Source organism: Pectinophora gossypiella, chromosome 13 (assembly GCF_024362695.1).
Source record: "Pectinophora gossypiella chromosome 13, ilPecGoss1.1, whole genome shotgun sequence".
NCBI classification, from domain to species: domain Eukaryota; kingdom Metazoa; phylum Arthropoda; class Insecta; order Lepidoptera; family Gelechiidae; genus Pectinophora; species Pectinophora gossypiella.
Genome location: NC_065416.1, coordinates 11,688,141 through 11,706,312, shown reverse-complemented (window position 1 = coordinate 11,706,312; position 18,172 = coordinate 11,688,141). Strand labels below are relative to the sequence as shown.

Below are 18,172 nucleotides of genomic sequence, written 5' to 3'. Positions count from 1 at the left end.
GTGCTGAGATTCAAACCTGGGAACTGCGACCTCGTCGTCGAGTGAGATTCAAGCGTTTTTCTAACTAGACTACCACGGTTCTCTCTTTTTCATACCTAGCCGTTTTAAAAAAGAAACTATTTGCAGATGGTTCGGCACAAAATGGGCGATGTGCATCTGTTTCATTTCGTACATGCCATATATGGCTGCTCAACTATGGCCGAGTTTTTACTCAATGGTTCCAACTGGATTCATTTTGGGCTTGGGAGGTGGAATCCTGTGGTGCGCGATCTGTGTTTATGTTGCTGCGGTAAGTTGGACCTTATTTCTTCTACTGCTAATCTTTTTGTCTCTAGTTGGGAAGTAGGGCTTAAAGAACAGATTTCCGCTCCTCGCGATATTTTCCAGCCGTCCAAATTGCATCAAAATCTTTTTTTTTTTTCAGATAGCAGAAGCGTACAGCAAGATTCACAAGATCTCACTAGAAGTAATATTTCCTCGTTTTTTGTGCATATTTTTCGTCTTCTACAATTTGAGCGAGGTGTCGGGAAACCTGGTGTCTTCTTTAGGTAAGTGGAACTTTGGAGTTCTCCAACCAGAAAGTACAGCCCGTCCGACTTTTGTTGTCACATAACATTGAGCATAGTTTGTCTAACTTTCAAACAACACCCTAAACGAACATTCAGCACAGACTAAAACTACAATTGGCTCTATGCCAGTTGCCATATGTCCGGCCAAGTCGATTTTATTTCGGTGTCGTTTGGCCAAATAGTTAATGTTATTTGCGGCAAATCTACAATACGCCACGTCAAAAAATCTGTGTCACTAATATTTTAACTAAATAGTTAAGATTCCGGCCAAGTCGATAATACCATCTACAATATATGACGTCAAAATAAAAATAAAGACACGTTTTGAACCGCTTAAATTCCGTGATATACCTCCCATAAAGCTGTTCCGTCTTCCTGAGTACCCTCAGCGAACTGTCTACGCTACCCAATTATTCAACCAATAAGTGAAAGGCATCTGAGAAAAATTAAAGTGCTCTACTTTATGCGCCAGATTTATCTCCTCAAAATTGTCTTCAGATGATTTAATCAGTGAATTCGAATTGATATCACGTGGTTTCCAGGATGTGTGCCCCTCCCTGCCACTTCGGGGATAAGTTATGATTAAATCCTGATTCTTGACTCCAGTGTTGTCATCGGACGACAACGAAGCAGCCGTGACGAGCCTCAACGCATCCCAGATCCCGGAGTTGTGCGGCGCCAACTTCCTCCCAAGTGCTGATGCTCACAAAGCCCTGCTGCATCAGCCACCAGAGAAGATACAGATGCTTGTAGGTTAGTGGAATAAATTTTCATGTAGCTGTTAGTGATGCATTGAAACAAGCCACGAAGTGGAGTTTTTTTTAAACGTATAGTTAGAGGTCTGAACAGCTCGCAAGGCATTAGCGACGATAACCACAAGTGACTCGTCTGCTCGTTTGCCTTATTTTTGTTGAACTCCAAAAAACATTAAGATTTTTTGAATGACAATAGCCGAGAGAAGAAAGAGTTAGGGTGGTATTAATAAACTAATCTCAGCTTCGAGACTGCCCTCAAGATCATGTCAAAGTGACAGTTCTCATATAAAAACAGAGACTTGAGCCGAAATATAACCATGAGCGCATGAAGGAAGAAGACAATACACATTCACATCGTTCACTGATGATAATATCCTATTTCTGAGAGAAACATGTATGTGTTGTTAATGACTTTACCAATTGTTTTCAGGTATTTATATCGCGTGTATGATTGGAGCAGTCATTGTTTTGGCTGTCGGAGTAGACCCTATGGACAGGTAAATAAACGTTACCTTCTTCTTATTACAAACGGCAATTTTGTGCCAACGTGCAAACCTCTCGTTTACGGATTAGCTAGTAGTGAATAACTACTAAACGATAAATATAGCTCATTTTTTATCTGTACTCGCTGTGACATACACAACACGATACACATTATTATTACAGGTTTTGTAAGGGTCAGAATGGCGGTGTACTAGGGGGGTTAAAAAGCCACATCGAAGCATTTCATCTAAAACAGCAATATTGAAATCTGACATTTGTGGATATAAAAGTAAGTGCGCAATGCAAACAAATGTCAAATAGCAATATTGCTTTTCTAGATGAATTGCTTTGATGTGGCGTTTTAACCCCCCTGTTCTAAATATGCAATGTTGCAAGAGATTCTGCAACGTGCTTGCATTTACCTCTAGTGAAATTCAACGCAGAGGTTTGAACTTCTGGCCAATAAACGCAGCTAATCGTGGTCTCCGCTTCTAGCGTCAACACCTTCAAAAACAAATCGGACAATTACCATAAAACAGAGAAAGGAAAATAAATAGTCGAATACAAGCACTTATCAGTGAAAACTGTTAATAATAATAATAATAATCAGTTTTTGGAAACCCGCATTTTCGTTATTTAACACGTGTCATACCATGCACTTGATACTATTACTAGACCATTCATACATGGTGTCACTTACACCCCGTAAAAATACGTACAAGTAGCCATATGTCATCATCATCATCAGCCCATTAACGTCCCCACTGCTGGGGCACGGGCCTTCCCTATGGGTGGATACTATGGATAGGAAGATCGGGCCTTAAACCATCACGCGGGCCCAGTGCGGATTGATGGTTATTAACGACTGCTATTGCAGCCGGGACCAACGACTTAACGTGCCTTCCGAAGCACAGAGGAGCTCGAGATTAAAACTTTTTTTTTGTGGTCACCCATCCTATGACCAGCCTTTGCGAAAGTTACTTAACTTCAACAATCGCAGACCGAGCGCATTAACCGCTGCGCCACCGAGCTCCTCAGCCATATGTATCAACTCAGAATCATGGTCGGAATCACTAACACCCTGCATATTCCTATGAATTACTACCGCTCATCATGATGACATGTACTTCCAGATATAAAACAAAAGAGTCTAAAACCACGACTACGTCAGGACTAGCCCTTCTGACGGTGACTGTGAAACTCCTTGCTGAGCCGAACCAACTCCTGCTGATCGCCATGAGCATGTTCGTTGGCATGCAGAACGTCTTCTTCTCAGCGAGTATATCTGCGGTATGTTATATTACATTAATCAACAACTATTTTTGCTCCCTAAACGGTAATACGGCTCACCACTACGTTGGTCTAACAGAAAGCTCGGTGAGGTGTGGTAAGTAAAGTAAACATAAACATAAACTGCCTATTATACGTCCCACTGCTGGGCACAGGCCTCCCCTCAATCAACCGGAGGGGGTATGGAGCATACTCCACCACGCTGCAAGTAAAGTAAAGTTTATTAGCATCCACAAAAAGACAAATAATACAGTAACAATTGACTTATAGTTAAGACAGTTAAGAGTACAGTTCATCTTTAGATGAACGTAAATATACTTCCGACTACCCCAATTGAGATATCGGGAGCTTATATTATGTTATGTATTACTTGTAAAAACTAATTAAAACACATAATAACGGGTTCTTACCGCGTTTAAATGGGGATATGAGACTCCCGATATTTCGGCACTGTTGTTGTTAAACGCGGTAAGAACCCGTTATTATGTGTTTTAATTATGATAATAACCGCGTAAACTTAAAACTTGTAAAAACTGTTGGTACCTATCACCATACCACAAAATATTGTTGTTTATCACTCAGCCACTGTTTATGAAGAATGACAGCAAACATATTATCCAGTAATGTTATCAAACATACCTCTTTAAAAAGTTGGTTTTATGTTGGTTAACTTTTTATGGGCAGAAGGCAAGAGGGAAACCACTGCTCTATTTTTCCCTAAAAAGTAGCATGACGAATACTACATCGACAAGATCGTGGCTCTTAAATTCCATGATGAACTTTTTTATAATTTTTGGTCTGTTTCAATGAATAGCACTAAATATTGTTAATTTTGTTTCAGGCATTTGTATCGTGTAGTATCGGTACAGGGACCGTGGGTTACGTGATGATGGCTCATGGGATTGCTGATGTGTTTGGTAGTGCATCTACAGCGTATCTAGTCAAGGTAGGGGTTGAGATTTTTTCAAATTGGGTAGTTTCCTAGGTCAAAGATTAATTATGAAATTCTGATTATATATAGACAGATCATTTCCTTTTGCCCGTATTCGTAATATTCATAATTACCTAGTTCTTATAGCAAATGAAAATTATTACTGGCAATAAAATCAATAATACTTTATTGCACAACAACATATACAATATATATATATACATATATATTTATTTATATATTTTATTCTTATTCTTATCAAAAACTGTCAAAAACGTTTTCTTTTTTCTATTTAAGAAAAACGTATTAATAAGTCTGACATTTTATCACGTAATAGCAAATAGTAAACTATGACGTCATAGTGTGCTTTTTCATACAAATTCCATAGTAACTTCCTGTTTGACGTTTAGTAAAAAGTAACCGATTTGACTAGTTGGAAACTACCATATTGTTTGCAACTTGACCAAGACCTTCGGTATTTGTTAACCTTTTTGGTCTCATTTATGGAGACAATGCAAAGATCGGATCTTGTGCCATTATAGTACTGTGTATGTATTCCAAAATAAACGTTAGATAAAGTTGATTTGACTATTGCATATAGTTAGATATAGTACTCATCCAGTACTATTTGGTACCTAAACCATAGAATAAGGAATAATACGTACCTAAACTAAAAAAAATAAGTAAATCAGAAATCAGAATCATTTATTCAACGTAATTATCATGGATAAACTTGTTGAAGATCAATGTAACATTTTTGAATTTACGTCATTTCGCAAGGTGTTACGGCTGAGAAGAAGAAAGGATAAGAAACTGCAACAGCAACACATCTTTTAATAGTACCTTTGTTATTCAAAAGATATACAGTCATGAGCAATATAATGTACCCATTTTAGGACTCTGTCGCACTAACATATTTGACATTTAGTGAGACTTACAGTTCAATTTGTCAAAAAAGTTAATGTGACATGGTACCAAAGACCGTACCCGTTAAGCTATCCCGCCATCTTGCCGATAATAATTATTTTTGCATCTCTTCCAGATAGTGAAACGAGTGGTGCTAATATCAACCGCGGCGGCTATTTACTTAATTCTATTCATATTTCTGCTAGTATGGCGACCGCAAGCCAATTCAGATTATGTTCTGTACATTGTATCTACATTGTGGGGGTATAGCAACTCTACTTTCCTCATACAGGTCAATGGTTAGTATGGGATTTTCTGTAAGTAATTGTAATGTTCTAGGTTGAAGTTTAACCTTTTTGTGGATATCTGCATGTTGTTTTGTGTTTAATAAACGACGCTTTACTTAATTTTAACCGTCTCAATTGCAGCGTACCACGGAATCCTGTTCCCAGACAAGAAAGAAGCAGCTTTCGCCAACTTTAGACTGTGGAAAGCAATAGGCTACGTCATCGCCTACGTCACTTCTCACTACATGAGGGTTAGTCATAAAATATACATGTTACTCGCACTATACATAGTCGGGTTGTTAGGTTACTATGTAACAGAGTATAGAGAAAGTGTCCGGAAAAGTTTGGAGAAAAGAAAAGAGAGTCTAAACGGTTGTGTTAATATAGGGTTCAAATAAATCGAACTGAATTCAAAGTTGTAAACGTTCATTTGTTATTGTTAAGTTTATTACAATTAACTTATACGATGTCAGTGCACTTTATGAAGAAGAAGAAGAAAGGCAACGGTTTTAGACCAAGCTAAATCAAAGATGTAAATAAAAATTAAAATGAAAGATGTTATGACATTAAACTTTTTATTTCAAAATTCCAAATTTAAATGCAATATACAACTTACGTATACATAAATACATTTACAGTAGACAACTAATCATTTAAAGCAAATTTGTCACTAGATACCTAATTGTTCGTTTGCAAAAGGTAACAGTAACATTAAACATAATATAACTGGCCTATACGTATATAGCTATCACACTATTTACTAATTATATACTTATCATATTTATCCAATTTTTTGTCACCAACTCTTGCCAAACAAATAATCGATAATAAGATTCAAGATGCAAAATTACATTTGTGATGTACCTTCTGCACACTACTCATGACAAATATTGCAGATTTCAACCATTAGATGCTGCATATTTATCTAGTGTAAACAGCATTACTCTGTATCGATCGGTCCGCGATATTTTTCGCATCTAAGTCAATAGCGTACACCGTGCAGCGACGGCAACCTATCACATTCTAGCGCTATTAATTTGAATTTCTGACCTCCTTGTATGACGAGGCCTCAGCCTTTTCTATTATCTGGTCTAAGTAACTTCGTCTTGGCCTTTCTCTACACCGCTTGCCCTCTAATTTGCCCTCAACAATGACATTTCGGTAGCTGATGTCATACGTTTTCATAGATTTTTTGGCTAAGCGTTACGTTAAAGTAAATGCATCTTGGCTTAACCTATAGACTTACGAGTGGTAAGTACATAAACTTTATCTACCCGTTATAGATATGAAATAAATTATTCAACCAATAACTACTAAAAAACCTACATGTTGAAAGCTTTATTATCACAGCCCTTGGCCGTACCCTTCGTTACGGCATACATTTGTTTCACCCGTCTCTGTCTGTATTCTACAATGAAATATCCTATAGAACCTAGTACCATGGTGCAGAACAGTAAGTATACTTTGGAGCTGGTCCTTAAGTATGGTGATATGGAGAACGTGATGATGAACCCGATGGACTCGAAGAGACGGAAGGTCGCAAATGCTGGTTCTTCTCTCCCAGGGAAGAGACTTCCGTAATAAGCTTTGAAAGAGGAAATATAATGAATTTAGTCTATATTCAACCTTACAATTTTTTGGCTGAAGTATGCAACGTACTTCAACTTTCTCAGTTGTGGGGTGTAGCCAGTACCCTGTTGTCAACATCTTGACAACAACATCGTACTTACTTTTTTCTTAGCTGTTCATATTTTTGCCGTTTAGATTCAATCAGGTTCAATTTTGTGTTTTTTAAATAATTTGTGCTCCTTTCTTAGATAATGTTGTTCAGAATTATTGACATTATAAAGTAAGTATATTAAAAAGGAGGCTCCTTTCTTCCACCCCGACTACATACCATTGATCTGCACGAGCCACACGGAGTTGCAGACCCCAGCGACGATGGCGATGACGTAGACGACAAACTCCTCCTCAAGATGTGGTCGCCATGACAACATGGTGACGTACAGTGCTGTATTGACGCACACTGCGCAGCAGATCAGCCGGACTCTACCAATTAACTGGGAACAAGAGTATAATCTTCTGAAGTCATAACGCCCAATGTCATTTTAAAATTCAATGTCCATTGTTTAACTACGGTGCCTGGATCCTACGAGGTTAAAGACACAAAGGTGTGTGGTACTCCACTAGAAGCTTAAGTAGCGTGGTGGAGTATTCTCTGTAACCCAGGGACAGGTTGATAAGGGGAGACTCAGCATTGAGACGTATGTAGGTTATTTGTCTTGTTAATGAAGTCCAGGCCTCAAATTTTATCTTCAAGTAATAACTGTTGTCTCATGTTGCCGGTCAGAAAATACGCAAAGAAGTCCACAATAAGCTGAATCTTTATAAAAACGAAAAGAGTCTCATACCAGATTATACCATAAACATAACTCATACATATTTGATTTAAGCAATGTATTACTAAAAGCTAATATACGGTGTACAATGGTAGGTACCTTTGCCAAGAGTCCAGTGACAGCACACCCAAAGGCATCAGCCAACCCATGAGCCATCATGACGTAGCCCACAGTCCCAGGACCAATAGCACACGAGACAAAAGCCTGGAATTATAAAGCTAAATATCATTGTGCCAAAGTATAAACTTTATACAGAAGAGACTTGAAGTTGAAGACCTAAAAGACTAGTTAAATAAATTGTTTTTAAATTAGTTAAATAATAAAAGGTTCGCTAAGTGGGTAATGTAGGTACCAAATAGTATCAAAAAGGTATTGAACTTTGATAGTCTCCAAACATAAAAAATCGCACTTAGTCCAGAGGTTCTGACGCTAAGACCCACGACCGAAAACTACTGCATTGGCAAAATATATCTTTATTTTAGCACTACCTAGGGATTATTTACTGAAACTCAAGAGCAAGGGCACATTTCTATTCAAGACAGATATTACTAATGCTGTCAGATGCTCGTCGAACAGATTTTCCAATAGACAGTTCCCGAATAACAAGTGAAACGGGCTCTGAAATCTGTACTCAATGTAAGTCATCATAGCGTTAACCCGTTTTTTACGGAGTCCGCATACCTAACCATTCCGGTTTTTACAGAACTAACTGCCTGTCTGACCTTCCAACCTCAAAGGAAAACCAGCACAATTACAGGTGTTCTTAACGTAAGTAATTCTACCTACCACAGTAACATCAGCAGTGACGAAACCTTGCTGTAGTCCGATGAAAATGCTAATCACGAGCAATAACAGTTGGTTAGGCTCTATCAGGAGTTTCATGGTCACTGCTAGGAGAGCCAACCCTGACGCGTTTGACTTGGAATTTCGGTCTGTCTTGTACCTGGAATTATAAAAATCCTTTCAAACAACATTCAAAGCGCTAAGGTGCTCTCACTCGGAGAAGATAATGATTACAGACCAACAGTTCCATTAATTATCTGGGCAAGTAATAAATGATATAGTTACTTAAAATAATAAAAGAAATCCACTTGCCTTTTTGGAGAGTCCACTCCTATAGCCACGATAATTATTGCTCCTACCATACAGGCCAAGAAGATACCTGAGAACAAAAATGATACTTGAAAAGGTCTTTATTTTCTTTTGCGCTGTTGGCGTGATAATCATCTACATTGAGTAGGCATCTGTACTAGGCTCACAACTAAGCACAATGATGATCTGTGATTGCAAGCGGGGATTTCATTCTAGCGAGACCAAAGTGTCTGTTGTCTACTAAAATGTGGATCTTTTGGGGTGCAGCGCGTCAGGGATCAGAGAGGCGTTCATGCTGGTCACCGCTGCTTTATAGTACAACCATACGGACAGACCTGCTAACGTCTGTATCTTCTGGGGCGGCTGTTCCTGCAGTGCTTTCCCAGCATCAGCACTAGGCAGAAAGTTGGCACCGCACAGCTCTGGGATCAGGGTCGCGTTCATGTGGGTTACCGCTGCTTTGTTACCACCCGTTGAAATCACTGTAAATGTGTGAATCATAATTATAAATGAAAGATTACTATTATGTATGACATATATATAAGACCATCCATCTTTGGACTTCGTATCAACAGTGGCTGCAAGTTGTCTTTGATTACTTGTGGCTCTGCCCACCCCATTAGGGATTACGGGCGTGAGTTTATGTATGTATGTATGTATATATATAAGAATCAAAACTGTGATCGTGACGTATATTGTACCTATTTCATTTCATATATAAGTATCGAAACGTAAGGTAACTAGAGATAGATCTTATAAATCGAATATTACACTCGGTATTGAGTGGTACATTCCCAATTAAAGATGAAGAAATATATTAGATCCATATACGAGGGTTTTAGATATTTATAATGATATTTCGTAAATGACATCCAAGCGAAATCAAGAATACAGTGACGAAGACACGCACCTACGGATGATATAATGTTGCCCCACACTTGGTTGATGTGGAAGACCATGTAGAATTGACCAAGATGGCGAGCTAAGAGCGCATCCGCTGATACTTTGGACATCTTGCTGTGTGCTTCTGACACCTGATAAATCACAATATATTTATATTTTAAATTGAATAAAATGAACAGTTTGATTGACCCCGTGCAGGTTACGAGTGACCTACCCCTGTGGCATGGCGCGTATTAGCAACTGGGTTATTACGAATAGTTTCTTTAACCAGATAAACCATGCAAATGTCACGCAGGACCTTGCTGTTGAAACTTATTGGGTGATTTTTTGAAAGTGACAAATTCAATAACACTTACAGTAGCAATATAAGTACACATGGAGCACCAGAGCGGCGCCGAGCCCAGGCCCGCCAGGATCCCAGCTGGTACCAAGGTGTAGAAGCTCGGGAAGAGCTGCGCCGCGATGTACGGCATGAACGCCACCATGCAGAACGGGATCGTCCACTTGGTGTCTAGCCATCTGGGACAACATACAACCCGTGCGAGTTAAATAGTCACAACGCTTCAAGGGATCACATAAGGGGCAAGGTAATTAGCAGCAAGCAGTGTAGTCGTTACATCAACGGCACAATTAGTAACCGTGACACCGTGGTTGTAAAGTCGATCTGACCTAAGAGCCCAGAGAAAAAGGGATTATAGATAACCCAGTGAGGTGTGTAGTAGATTTTCAAGAGATGTATGTAGTATCGTCCTTTCGATACTGAAGGTATCGAGTGCATGGATTAAGTATTACGGGTGGTATTAATAAACTATACCCATTCAGCTTCGAGACTACCTTCAAGGTCATGTCAATGTGACAGTTCTTATATAAAAACAAGGACTTGAGCATGATCTTGAGGGCTCAGGTCTCAGCTGAGATTAGTTTATTAATACCGCCCTACGAAATTATGTAAGCCCCTTTAGTGACGCAATGGGTCGAATTGCTCTTTACGCTGACGTTACAATCAGACTCCAATTCTTACTTGCTCACTTTGCACCCGCTGCTTCGTCCGCGTGGACTTCGAATAAGAAGTTGAAGTAATTCCAGAGATTTCTTCGTACAAACAAACATTAAGTAAGTACCTCTTTATAATATTAGGATGCAATGTCTCTTTCTTACTCACTTTATGATGACGATTGGAAGGAAGAAGCTTGAAAACAAAACTCCGCCATACATAGCGGCAAGTGGAGCCATGCCTAGACCAGCTTCATTATGTATGGAACTTTGTAAGTTGACCGCCCCCTGAAAATAAATCGATAGGTAAAAAATAAATAAATAAAGAAATAGAAAAAAAAACAAAAAAGAAAAAAAATAAAAAATATCTCTTTTGTTTGTAATTTTATATTTCCTCAGTGTGCGTTTTTTATGTTCTGTTTGTTATCTTGTGCAATTTTTGAAGTTGTTGTGATGCTTGTTTGTTACATTACTGCTAAACGCAATAAAAAAAAATACTTTCTGAGTGTCTCGCAGTATCAAGTTATTTAGACTTTTATGCAAAATTTGAAAAATATTTTCAAATATAATACTATTTATTAATTATATATTTAATAGTTTATTGTACACAAAACAGGATATAAAACAATTAGACTAACACAAGACAGACAAACGGTTCAGCTTATTTCTAGTAGAAATCTCGCAATAACACACTTAAACCACATATAATCAGTGGCACCCATTAAAAGTCGTATGAACTTTAATGGGCGCCATATCTCACTAGGTCACTATAATAGCGTTACCACGGTTGTGCTACCAACAAAATATTGTTGACACCTGGTTGCGCTACCAACAAAATGTTGTTGACACCTGGTTGCGCTACCAACAAAATGTTGTTGACACCTGGTTGCGCTACCAACAAAATGTTGTTGACACCTGGTTGCGCTACCAACAAAATGTTGTTGACACCTGGTTGCGCTACCAACAAAATGTTGTTGACACCTGGTTGCGCTACCAATAAAATGTTATTGACACCTGATTGTGCAACCAACATAACACCAGGTGAGGTAGCGTTTATACAACTGCATACATTTTGTTGGTGTCGGTATCCTAGTGAGATGGGGCCCTTATACAACATAGTTTCTACAAAACACAATACACAACTCACATTGAAAGCCGTATAGAACACCATAAATGCTACGCTGATAACTAGCACGTTCTTCATGATTCGCCAACTCTCGTGTTTACCCCACTGGGCACCGCTTTTTGTCTTCTCTGACGTCATCTTGTTGTATTATAAAGGATCTGAAAAGACATTGAAATATTTTTTATACGTACAGAAACTCACGCACAATAGGCGCCCTTATTGCAAAACAGAAATTTCTGCCAGGCAACCTTAGGGTGAAAGAAGTTTATGCATTGAAGCGCGGGATGGTGCAATACAATAAAATGAAAAAGAAATACATATTATTTATTTAACCTAAATAACCCTTCACTGTCGTGTTTTAAGTTGGCATCTGCGGCAAATCTGCAATAAGTCACGTCAAAAAAACATAAAAATAAAAAAAGCATTGGCGGTAACTCGTCTGGAGTCCGCGTAAGTTCTGGGAGGACCTCTGACCAAAGGCCGTGGTGTGATGCTTCCGCGGTAGATCGCCAACTAAATCGACCTTGCACCAACTGAAGCGGCACAAAATAGGCTTTATCGCTGTTTTACGCTGCCTTAGAATAATATTTATTGTATTTATTTATTTAATTTATTGCATACAGAACATCTGCGTACAATACATAAACTAAACAATAATAACTTCACTTTGCCGTATATTGCATACAGTATATTTGTGTAGAAATTTTTTTTTTGTTTTGTTTACTACACACAAGACGGACAGATGGTTCAGCTTACTTTTAGTAGGAATATCTTCCAGCAGACAGGGGAAGAGATATTTGACCAATAATTGGGTAGTTTCCAAGGTCAAAGATTATGAAATTCGTGGGCGGAAGGCAAGAGTATCCCTAAAAAGTAGCATGGAGAATGCTACACCGAAAAGAGCGTGGCTCTTAAATTAGTGATGATTAATTTTATAAAGAGAAATGAAATAATAAGCGCGACATTTGTCACGTTTTTCTATAACGTCACAGTGTGCTTTTTCATACAAATCCCATAGTAATTTCGTGTTCTGACGTCTAGTAAAAAGTCACTGATTTAACTAGTTGGAAACTATCCTATTACGTATGGAAAGAACACTCCGCCGTTGCTTCTCAAACTTCACTTTGCCGTGTATTGCGAATTTATTTACAACTGTAATTATAAATGTTATCGGTCGTATGGTCGTAACTATCACGTGTTTCCCAATCGAGCGATCGTGCTTTATCTACAAAAACGTGAACATTCAAAGTTGTTTCATGAATAGCCAAAGACAACATATAAATTAGTAATCGAATTATTCCTACTTATTTTTTCATATTCTCTTGGCTTTCACTTGGCCGGGCAAATAGGGAGCAATGTGAGCTCTCACTGGCGAGGCGCTGACATGCATTGCTTGAAGCTACTTTTTCAGGGTTATACAGGTTGAGAAGCTAAAGTAATTTTTGGGCGGATAAGACATTCGACATAAATACTTATCCCTTATTATATAAAAAATGACGAGTCAAACAAGATAACATAAATAGCCTATATACGTCCCACTGCAGGGCACAAGCCTCTCGTCAATCAATCGAACGGGGTATGGAGCATACTCCATCGCAAAGGCCGTTATTGGATCACTTCTACTTATTTATATTATTTTCACTCTATGTATAAATTGTTAGCTTGTTATTTAACCTATCATATTACCTACTGGTCGGTTAAGAATCCTACTTCAAGAATATGAAACTGAAGTAATTTGTACTTAACTTCTTATTGATAATGTATGTAAGTAAATAACATAGAGTAAGTATATTAGTAAGCAGAGATGTCGTGCATTCAAGTAAGTATAATACCTATTTAAAATTTCCATTCGGTACGGTATATTTATAAAATAGTTCTTTGTTGTACATGTTTTAAACATCTTAATTGGCATGAAATAAGAAAATACGATGTCCTTTACAAAAGGACAAGTAGAATGCATTTACAGTAAAAATAAAAACATAAACTGTCTCATATAATGTCGTCCAACAGGCGCAGACTTTTCTTCGTACACCCGTTAAGAGACTCAATAGAGGGCCTAGCAAAATGGAATGAGGGACTTACCACGTTCTCCAAAAAAATGTAGATGGCGCTGTACAAATTAAAACACATAATAACGGGTTGACAAACGATACACAAACAAAAGAAAACAACAAAATATATACTGGGTGTTAGTGACATCGTAACGAATACTGAGGGGGTTGATTCAGACCATGATTCTGAGTTAAAATCAAGTGGAATTTTCCGTCACAAAATTCATGTTTTTTTTTAGTTTTTTTAAATTATTTTCAATTCTATACTTTTGCGATGGAAAATTCCACTTGATATTAACTCAGAATAATCAGATGAATCATCCCTCTCAGTATTCGTTACGATGACACTTAGGTACACCTACTTGTACGGACAAGTACATACGGTAGCCATATAAGTAGGTATGGGTGTTAGTGACACCGTAACGAATACTGAGGGGGATGGTTCAGACCATGATTCTGAGTTGATATCAAGTGGAATTTCGTGTCAAAAAAATCATGAAAATTTTTCTTTTCTTTTTAATTATTTTCCAATCCATACTGTTGCGACGGAAATTTCTACTTGATATCAACTCAGAATCATGGCCTGAACCACCCCTCAAAGTTTTCGTTACGATGTCACTAACACCCTGTATATATATATTTTTTTGTATGGGGGCTGTACAAATTTCATTTAACCTTCTTTCATGGATAACAGACATTATGCATCTTTTATCCTTGTTTTTAGGTATAAATGATGACATTTATTATTACACCACGGCACAATTACATCTTCCATTATTATTCTGATCAAAATATAAAGAAGCAATATAGGTTGCTTCTATGCTGTTCTGGGAGCAAATAAAAAACATAGAACACGTTCAGCTGCTTGTCTTCCCGGGCATGTCGTAAAAACCGACAGAGGGATTGTGTCCTCTAACATGATGGACTAATGTTATGGGCGATAGGCTGATCCCTTATCACCATAAGGTTTATCATATCCAGCTTATGACATCGTATCAACAGTGGCTGCAAGTTGTCTTTGATTTCTTGTGGCTCTGCCCACCCCATTAGGGATTACGGGCGTGAGTTTATGTATGTATGTATGTATAGGTAGCTACATGAAAAAAAAATAAGATGGCGCAAACAAACCCATTAACTATAAACTTAAACATAATTCTATACCTAACGTAATCCAAATAGTAAGCAACGATTGTTTATATATCGTCACTGGAAAGGCAAAATTAGATAAGCGCCAAAATATCCTAAAATAGCAGTCCATTTTATAATATCTATTGCTAGATATAGAAAATGAAAAACCATGTAACCTTACGTTGACGTCATCTAAATTGAATAAATTGGTAAAAAATTATGATAAAAAAGCGAGAAAGCTACTTTATACGGCTTTTTCTTGAAATTACATTTTGGCGCTTACGTATTTTTGCCTTTTCAGTGACGATATGCTTCTGCTATTACATTGTACCCGAATAGTGAGAAAATAGGTAATTATCACGTTAAAGCTGTACAACGCCATCTGTATTGTTTTTGGTGAACGTAGCTTGGAAAGTCACTCATTTACCCGAAGGATACGATCCCGACGACCCGATTACTCTAGCCATAGAGGCAGCAAATCAGCTAGCGACACCAAACACTTCAGGACCCCGATACCGACCCCGCCGGCGTTTATCGCTATCGACCCACTAGGGTCAATTCATTCTTTCAAATATTTTTCATCTCAGACGACGCCCTGAGCCGAGGTTCGCGCCCAAGTGGGCACCCGCAGGCCTGTTGTCTTAAACGTTGTACCGGATGAGAGCCTTCAGCGCTCCCCGTTTGTCCGGCTAAGTAGTTAAAGCCATCTGCGGCAAATCTACGTCAAAAAAAATCACTCATTTTAAAAGATGATTTAAGCAACAATCATTACTCTAGTTTTAAATCGTGGTCAAAACAGAATAGCTTACGCCACAACTCAGAAGTCATTATCTCGAATTTTGTATGGCTTTTAGTTACGCTAAGCAGTTATACGAAGAAAAATATTTGTAGGTAGTAGGTACATATGCATCGTCTTCAGTTTATTGTAATAACTTATTGTTTCATCGGAATAATGAAATAATACCCTGTCTCTCTACATCGTTAAAAGTAAACTTCATGCGGATTGTTACTTATTATAGATTTGCCGCAAATGGCATTAACTACTTGGCCGGAATTTGCTGGGTGGGAAATAGGATGCTATCATAATGCTACTGTACGATCACAAGCATTAATATGTATACACTTTGGTACCTTGTCACATTAACTTTTTGACAAATTGAACTGTAAGTCTCACTAAATGTCAAATATGTTAGTGTGACAGAGTCCTAAAGTGGGTACGTTATATTGCTCATGACTGTACTTACAGAAAAATACATTCGGCGACGGAATGCAACAATTATATTATACTACTTATATATATTTTTATTTAAACTTTATGGCCAGCGAGGAGCTAAATGTTGACTACCAAAGAGGGGAATTTATAACGGATATGGGTAGTTTCCTAGTTCAAAGATAAATTATGAACTTCTGATTACTAAATAAAGGCAGATCTAAAGGTGACAAAAAACGTTTTCTTGTTTCATTTTAACTTTTTTATGAATTTTAATAAAGAAAAATGTATTAATAAGTGCGACAATTTGTCACGTTTTTCTATGACGTCACAGTGTGATTTTTCATACAAATTCCATAGTAATTTCGTGTTTTGACGTTTGGAAAAAAGTAACTGAGTTGACTAGGTGGAAACTGGCCTATTATTATCCCCAAAGGCAGAATAATCACTAGACAACTTGCAGCGACTTTTGATACGAAGCCCTAACATACCATGATATGTGATTTGCAATAACCGTACCATGATATGTGATTTGCAATAAATGGTGCAAATATTATGCTGTATATTATTGTAGGTGCGTTTGTAATCACACATAACACATAAACAACCTATATACATTCCACTGCTGCGCACAGGCCTCTCCTCAATCAACCGGAGGGGGTATGGAGCATACTCCACCACGCTGCTCCACTGCGGGTTGGTGGAGGTGTTTTTACGGCTAGTAACCAGGACCAACGGTTTAACGTGCCCTCCGAAGCACGGAATTATCTTACTTTTCCGGACAATCAGGTGATTCAAGCCAATTACAATATACGTAACCTACATATACATAAAACACACAGTCTATATAATATACGACCCACTGCTGGACACAAGCCTCCCCTCAATCAATCGGAGGGGGGTACTAAACATACTCCATAAACTAACTGTATTTACAATATCATTAAAATACAAGTAACATAGGTAATATACCGCTTTTAGGTACACATCACCCTATTAACCCTTTGACGGACATGGGTCATTGATGGTTCATTGGTAATATGACACCTTGGGATCGGAACGTCATTAGACGTTCTGTCCTTGAAAGTGTTAAAATACCCTAATCAACCTCACACCTCCACCATGCGGGACTCATGCTCCTGCGGGTTAGTAGACAACTTAAAAATATCTTCAGCTACCTATTAATTCATTGATGTTTATGTCGTGATCCGTAATTGTTCATAAATTATTTATGCAAGCGTAATGCCTTAATAATGACAATATAAATATACGTGAACTTCACTACACAAACCTTTTTCCACTGTTTGCAGTCGCACAATTTTTCACAGTATTTTAATCACTTTTCTTTATGAATAGTAAACAATTTTGTATGAATATTCAGCGTCTTTCTGCTTTGACACAACCTCTCAATCTTAAGCCGCGAACAAAATGTTGACTGTAGATTACGAAATAAGAGTCTTACAACTATTAGACTATTCGTGACAATTCGTTGAATCACTTCGCAAGAGAGCCGTATTAAAATTCTCCTTACGCACTAGTACGGTTAAACGCGCGATGTTCGTGAAAATACATATATAAACATATTATAGCCCCTTGGAATTTGATCTAGGTTATATAATGTGTGGTGAAAGTGTTCGTTACTTATAGATTACCTAAGATTTGTATTAATTTACAGATTATCCGGTCGACGAACAGCCAACGTTTACAAACATCAATTTTGTACTTTTTGTAGACAAAATATAATCGGCATCAAATCGTTTTCCGTAGTAGTGATCGACGTCATTAGCCACATGAGGAAATCACTTCAGTTGTTTTATAGAACCCCATGTAAGTAAGTATACTTTACTTATTTACTATTATGTTTTCGTTTTCGGATTGTGATAAGGGGGGTTAAAATGGCCACATCGAAGCAATTCATCTAAGAATGCAATATTGCAATTTGACATTTGCGCATATAAAAGTAATTGCGTAATGCAAACAAATGTCAAATAGCAATATTGCTTTCTTAGATGAATTGCTTCGATGTGGCCATTTTAACCCCCAAGTGTA

At 37.8% G+C, this 18,172-nt stretch overlaps 2 protein-coding genes across 13 annotated transcripts in view; one reads left to right on the top strand and one right to left on the bottom strand.

The window, feature by feature from the left end:
- The window catches only part of LOC126372156 (UNC93-like protein), a 46,719-nt gene extending 40,944 nt beyond the window's left edge, over positions 1 to 5,775 (top strand). For all 5 annotated transcript variants that reach the window (XM_050017787.1, XM_050017784.1, XM_050017783.1 and 2 more), the window contains 8 exons: positions 127 to 289; positions 425 to 548; positions 1,176 to 1,322; positions 1,755 to 1,821; positions 2,941 to 3,097; positions 3,939 to 4,043; positions 5,071 to 5,233; positions 5,363 to 5,775. In XM_050017787.1, the coding sequence (XP_049873744.1) occupies positions 127 to 289; positions 425 to 548; positions 1,176 to 1,322; positions 1,755 to 1,821; positions 2,941 to 3,097; positions 3,939 to 4,043; positions 5,071 to 5,233; positions 5,363 to 5,619 (1,183 nt within the window). In that variant the 3' untranslated portion in view covers positions 5,620 to 5,775. The remainder of the gene's footprint in view (positions 1 to 126; positions 290 to 424; positions 549 to 1,175; positions 1,323 to 1,754; positions 1,822 to 2,940; positions 3,098 to 3,938; positions 4,044 to 5,070; positions 5,234 to 5,362) is intronic.
- Positions 5,776 to 5,785: 10 nt separating this feature from the next.
- Positions 5,786 to 17,579, bottom strand: LOC126372152 (UNC93-like protein). 8 transcript variants are annotated; one of them, XM_050017771.1, is made up of 12 exons: positions 12,742 to 12,879; positions 12,491 to 12,622; positions 11,756 to 11,892; positions 10,778 to 10,896; positions 9,972 to 10,134; positions 9,623 to 9,746; positions 9,048 to 9,194; positions 8,716 to 8,782; positions 8,407 to 8,563; positions 7,720 to 7,824; positions 7,119 to 7,281; positions 5,786 to 6,806 (listed from the first exon to the last, which is right to left on the bottom strand). In XM_050017771.1, the coding sequence occupies exons 3-12, from the start codon at positions 11,870 to 11,872 to the stop codon at positions 6,544 to 6,546; spliced, it is 1,425 nt and encodes a 474-aa protein (XP_049873728.1). In that variant the 5' UTR covers positions 11,873 to 11,892; positions 12,491 to 12,622; positions 12,742 to 12,879; the 3' UTR covers positions 5,786 to 6,543. The 8 variants fall into 8 exon arrangements, with proteins under 8 accessions (XP_049873728.1, XP_049873726.1, XP_049873730.1 ...); XM_050017769.1 differs by having other exon boundaries at positions 12,698 to 12,874; XM_050017773.1 differs by having other exon boundaries at positions 12,818 to 12,835.
- Positions 17,580 to 18,172: the final 593 nt, after the last annotated feature.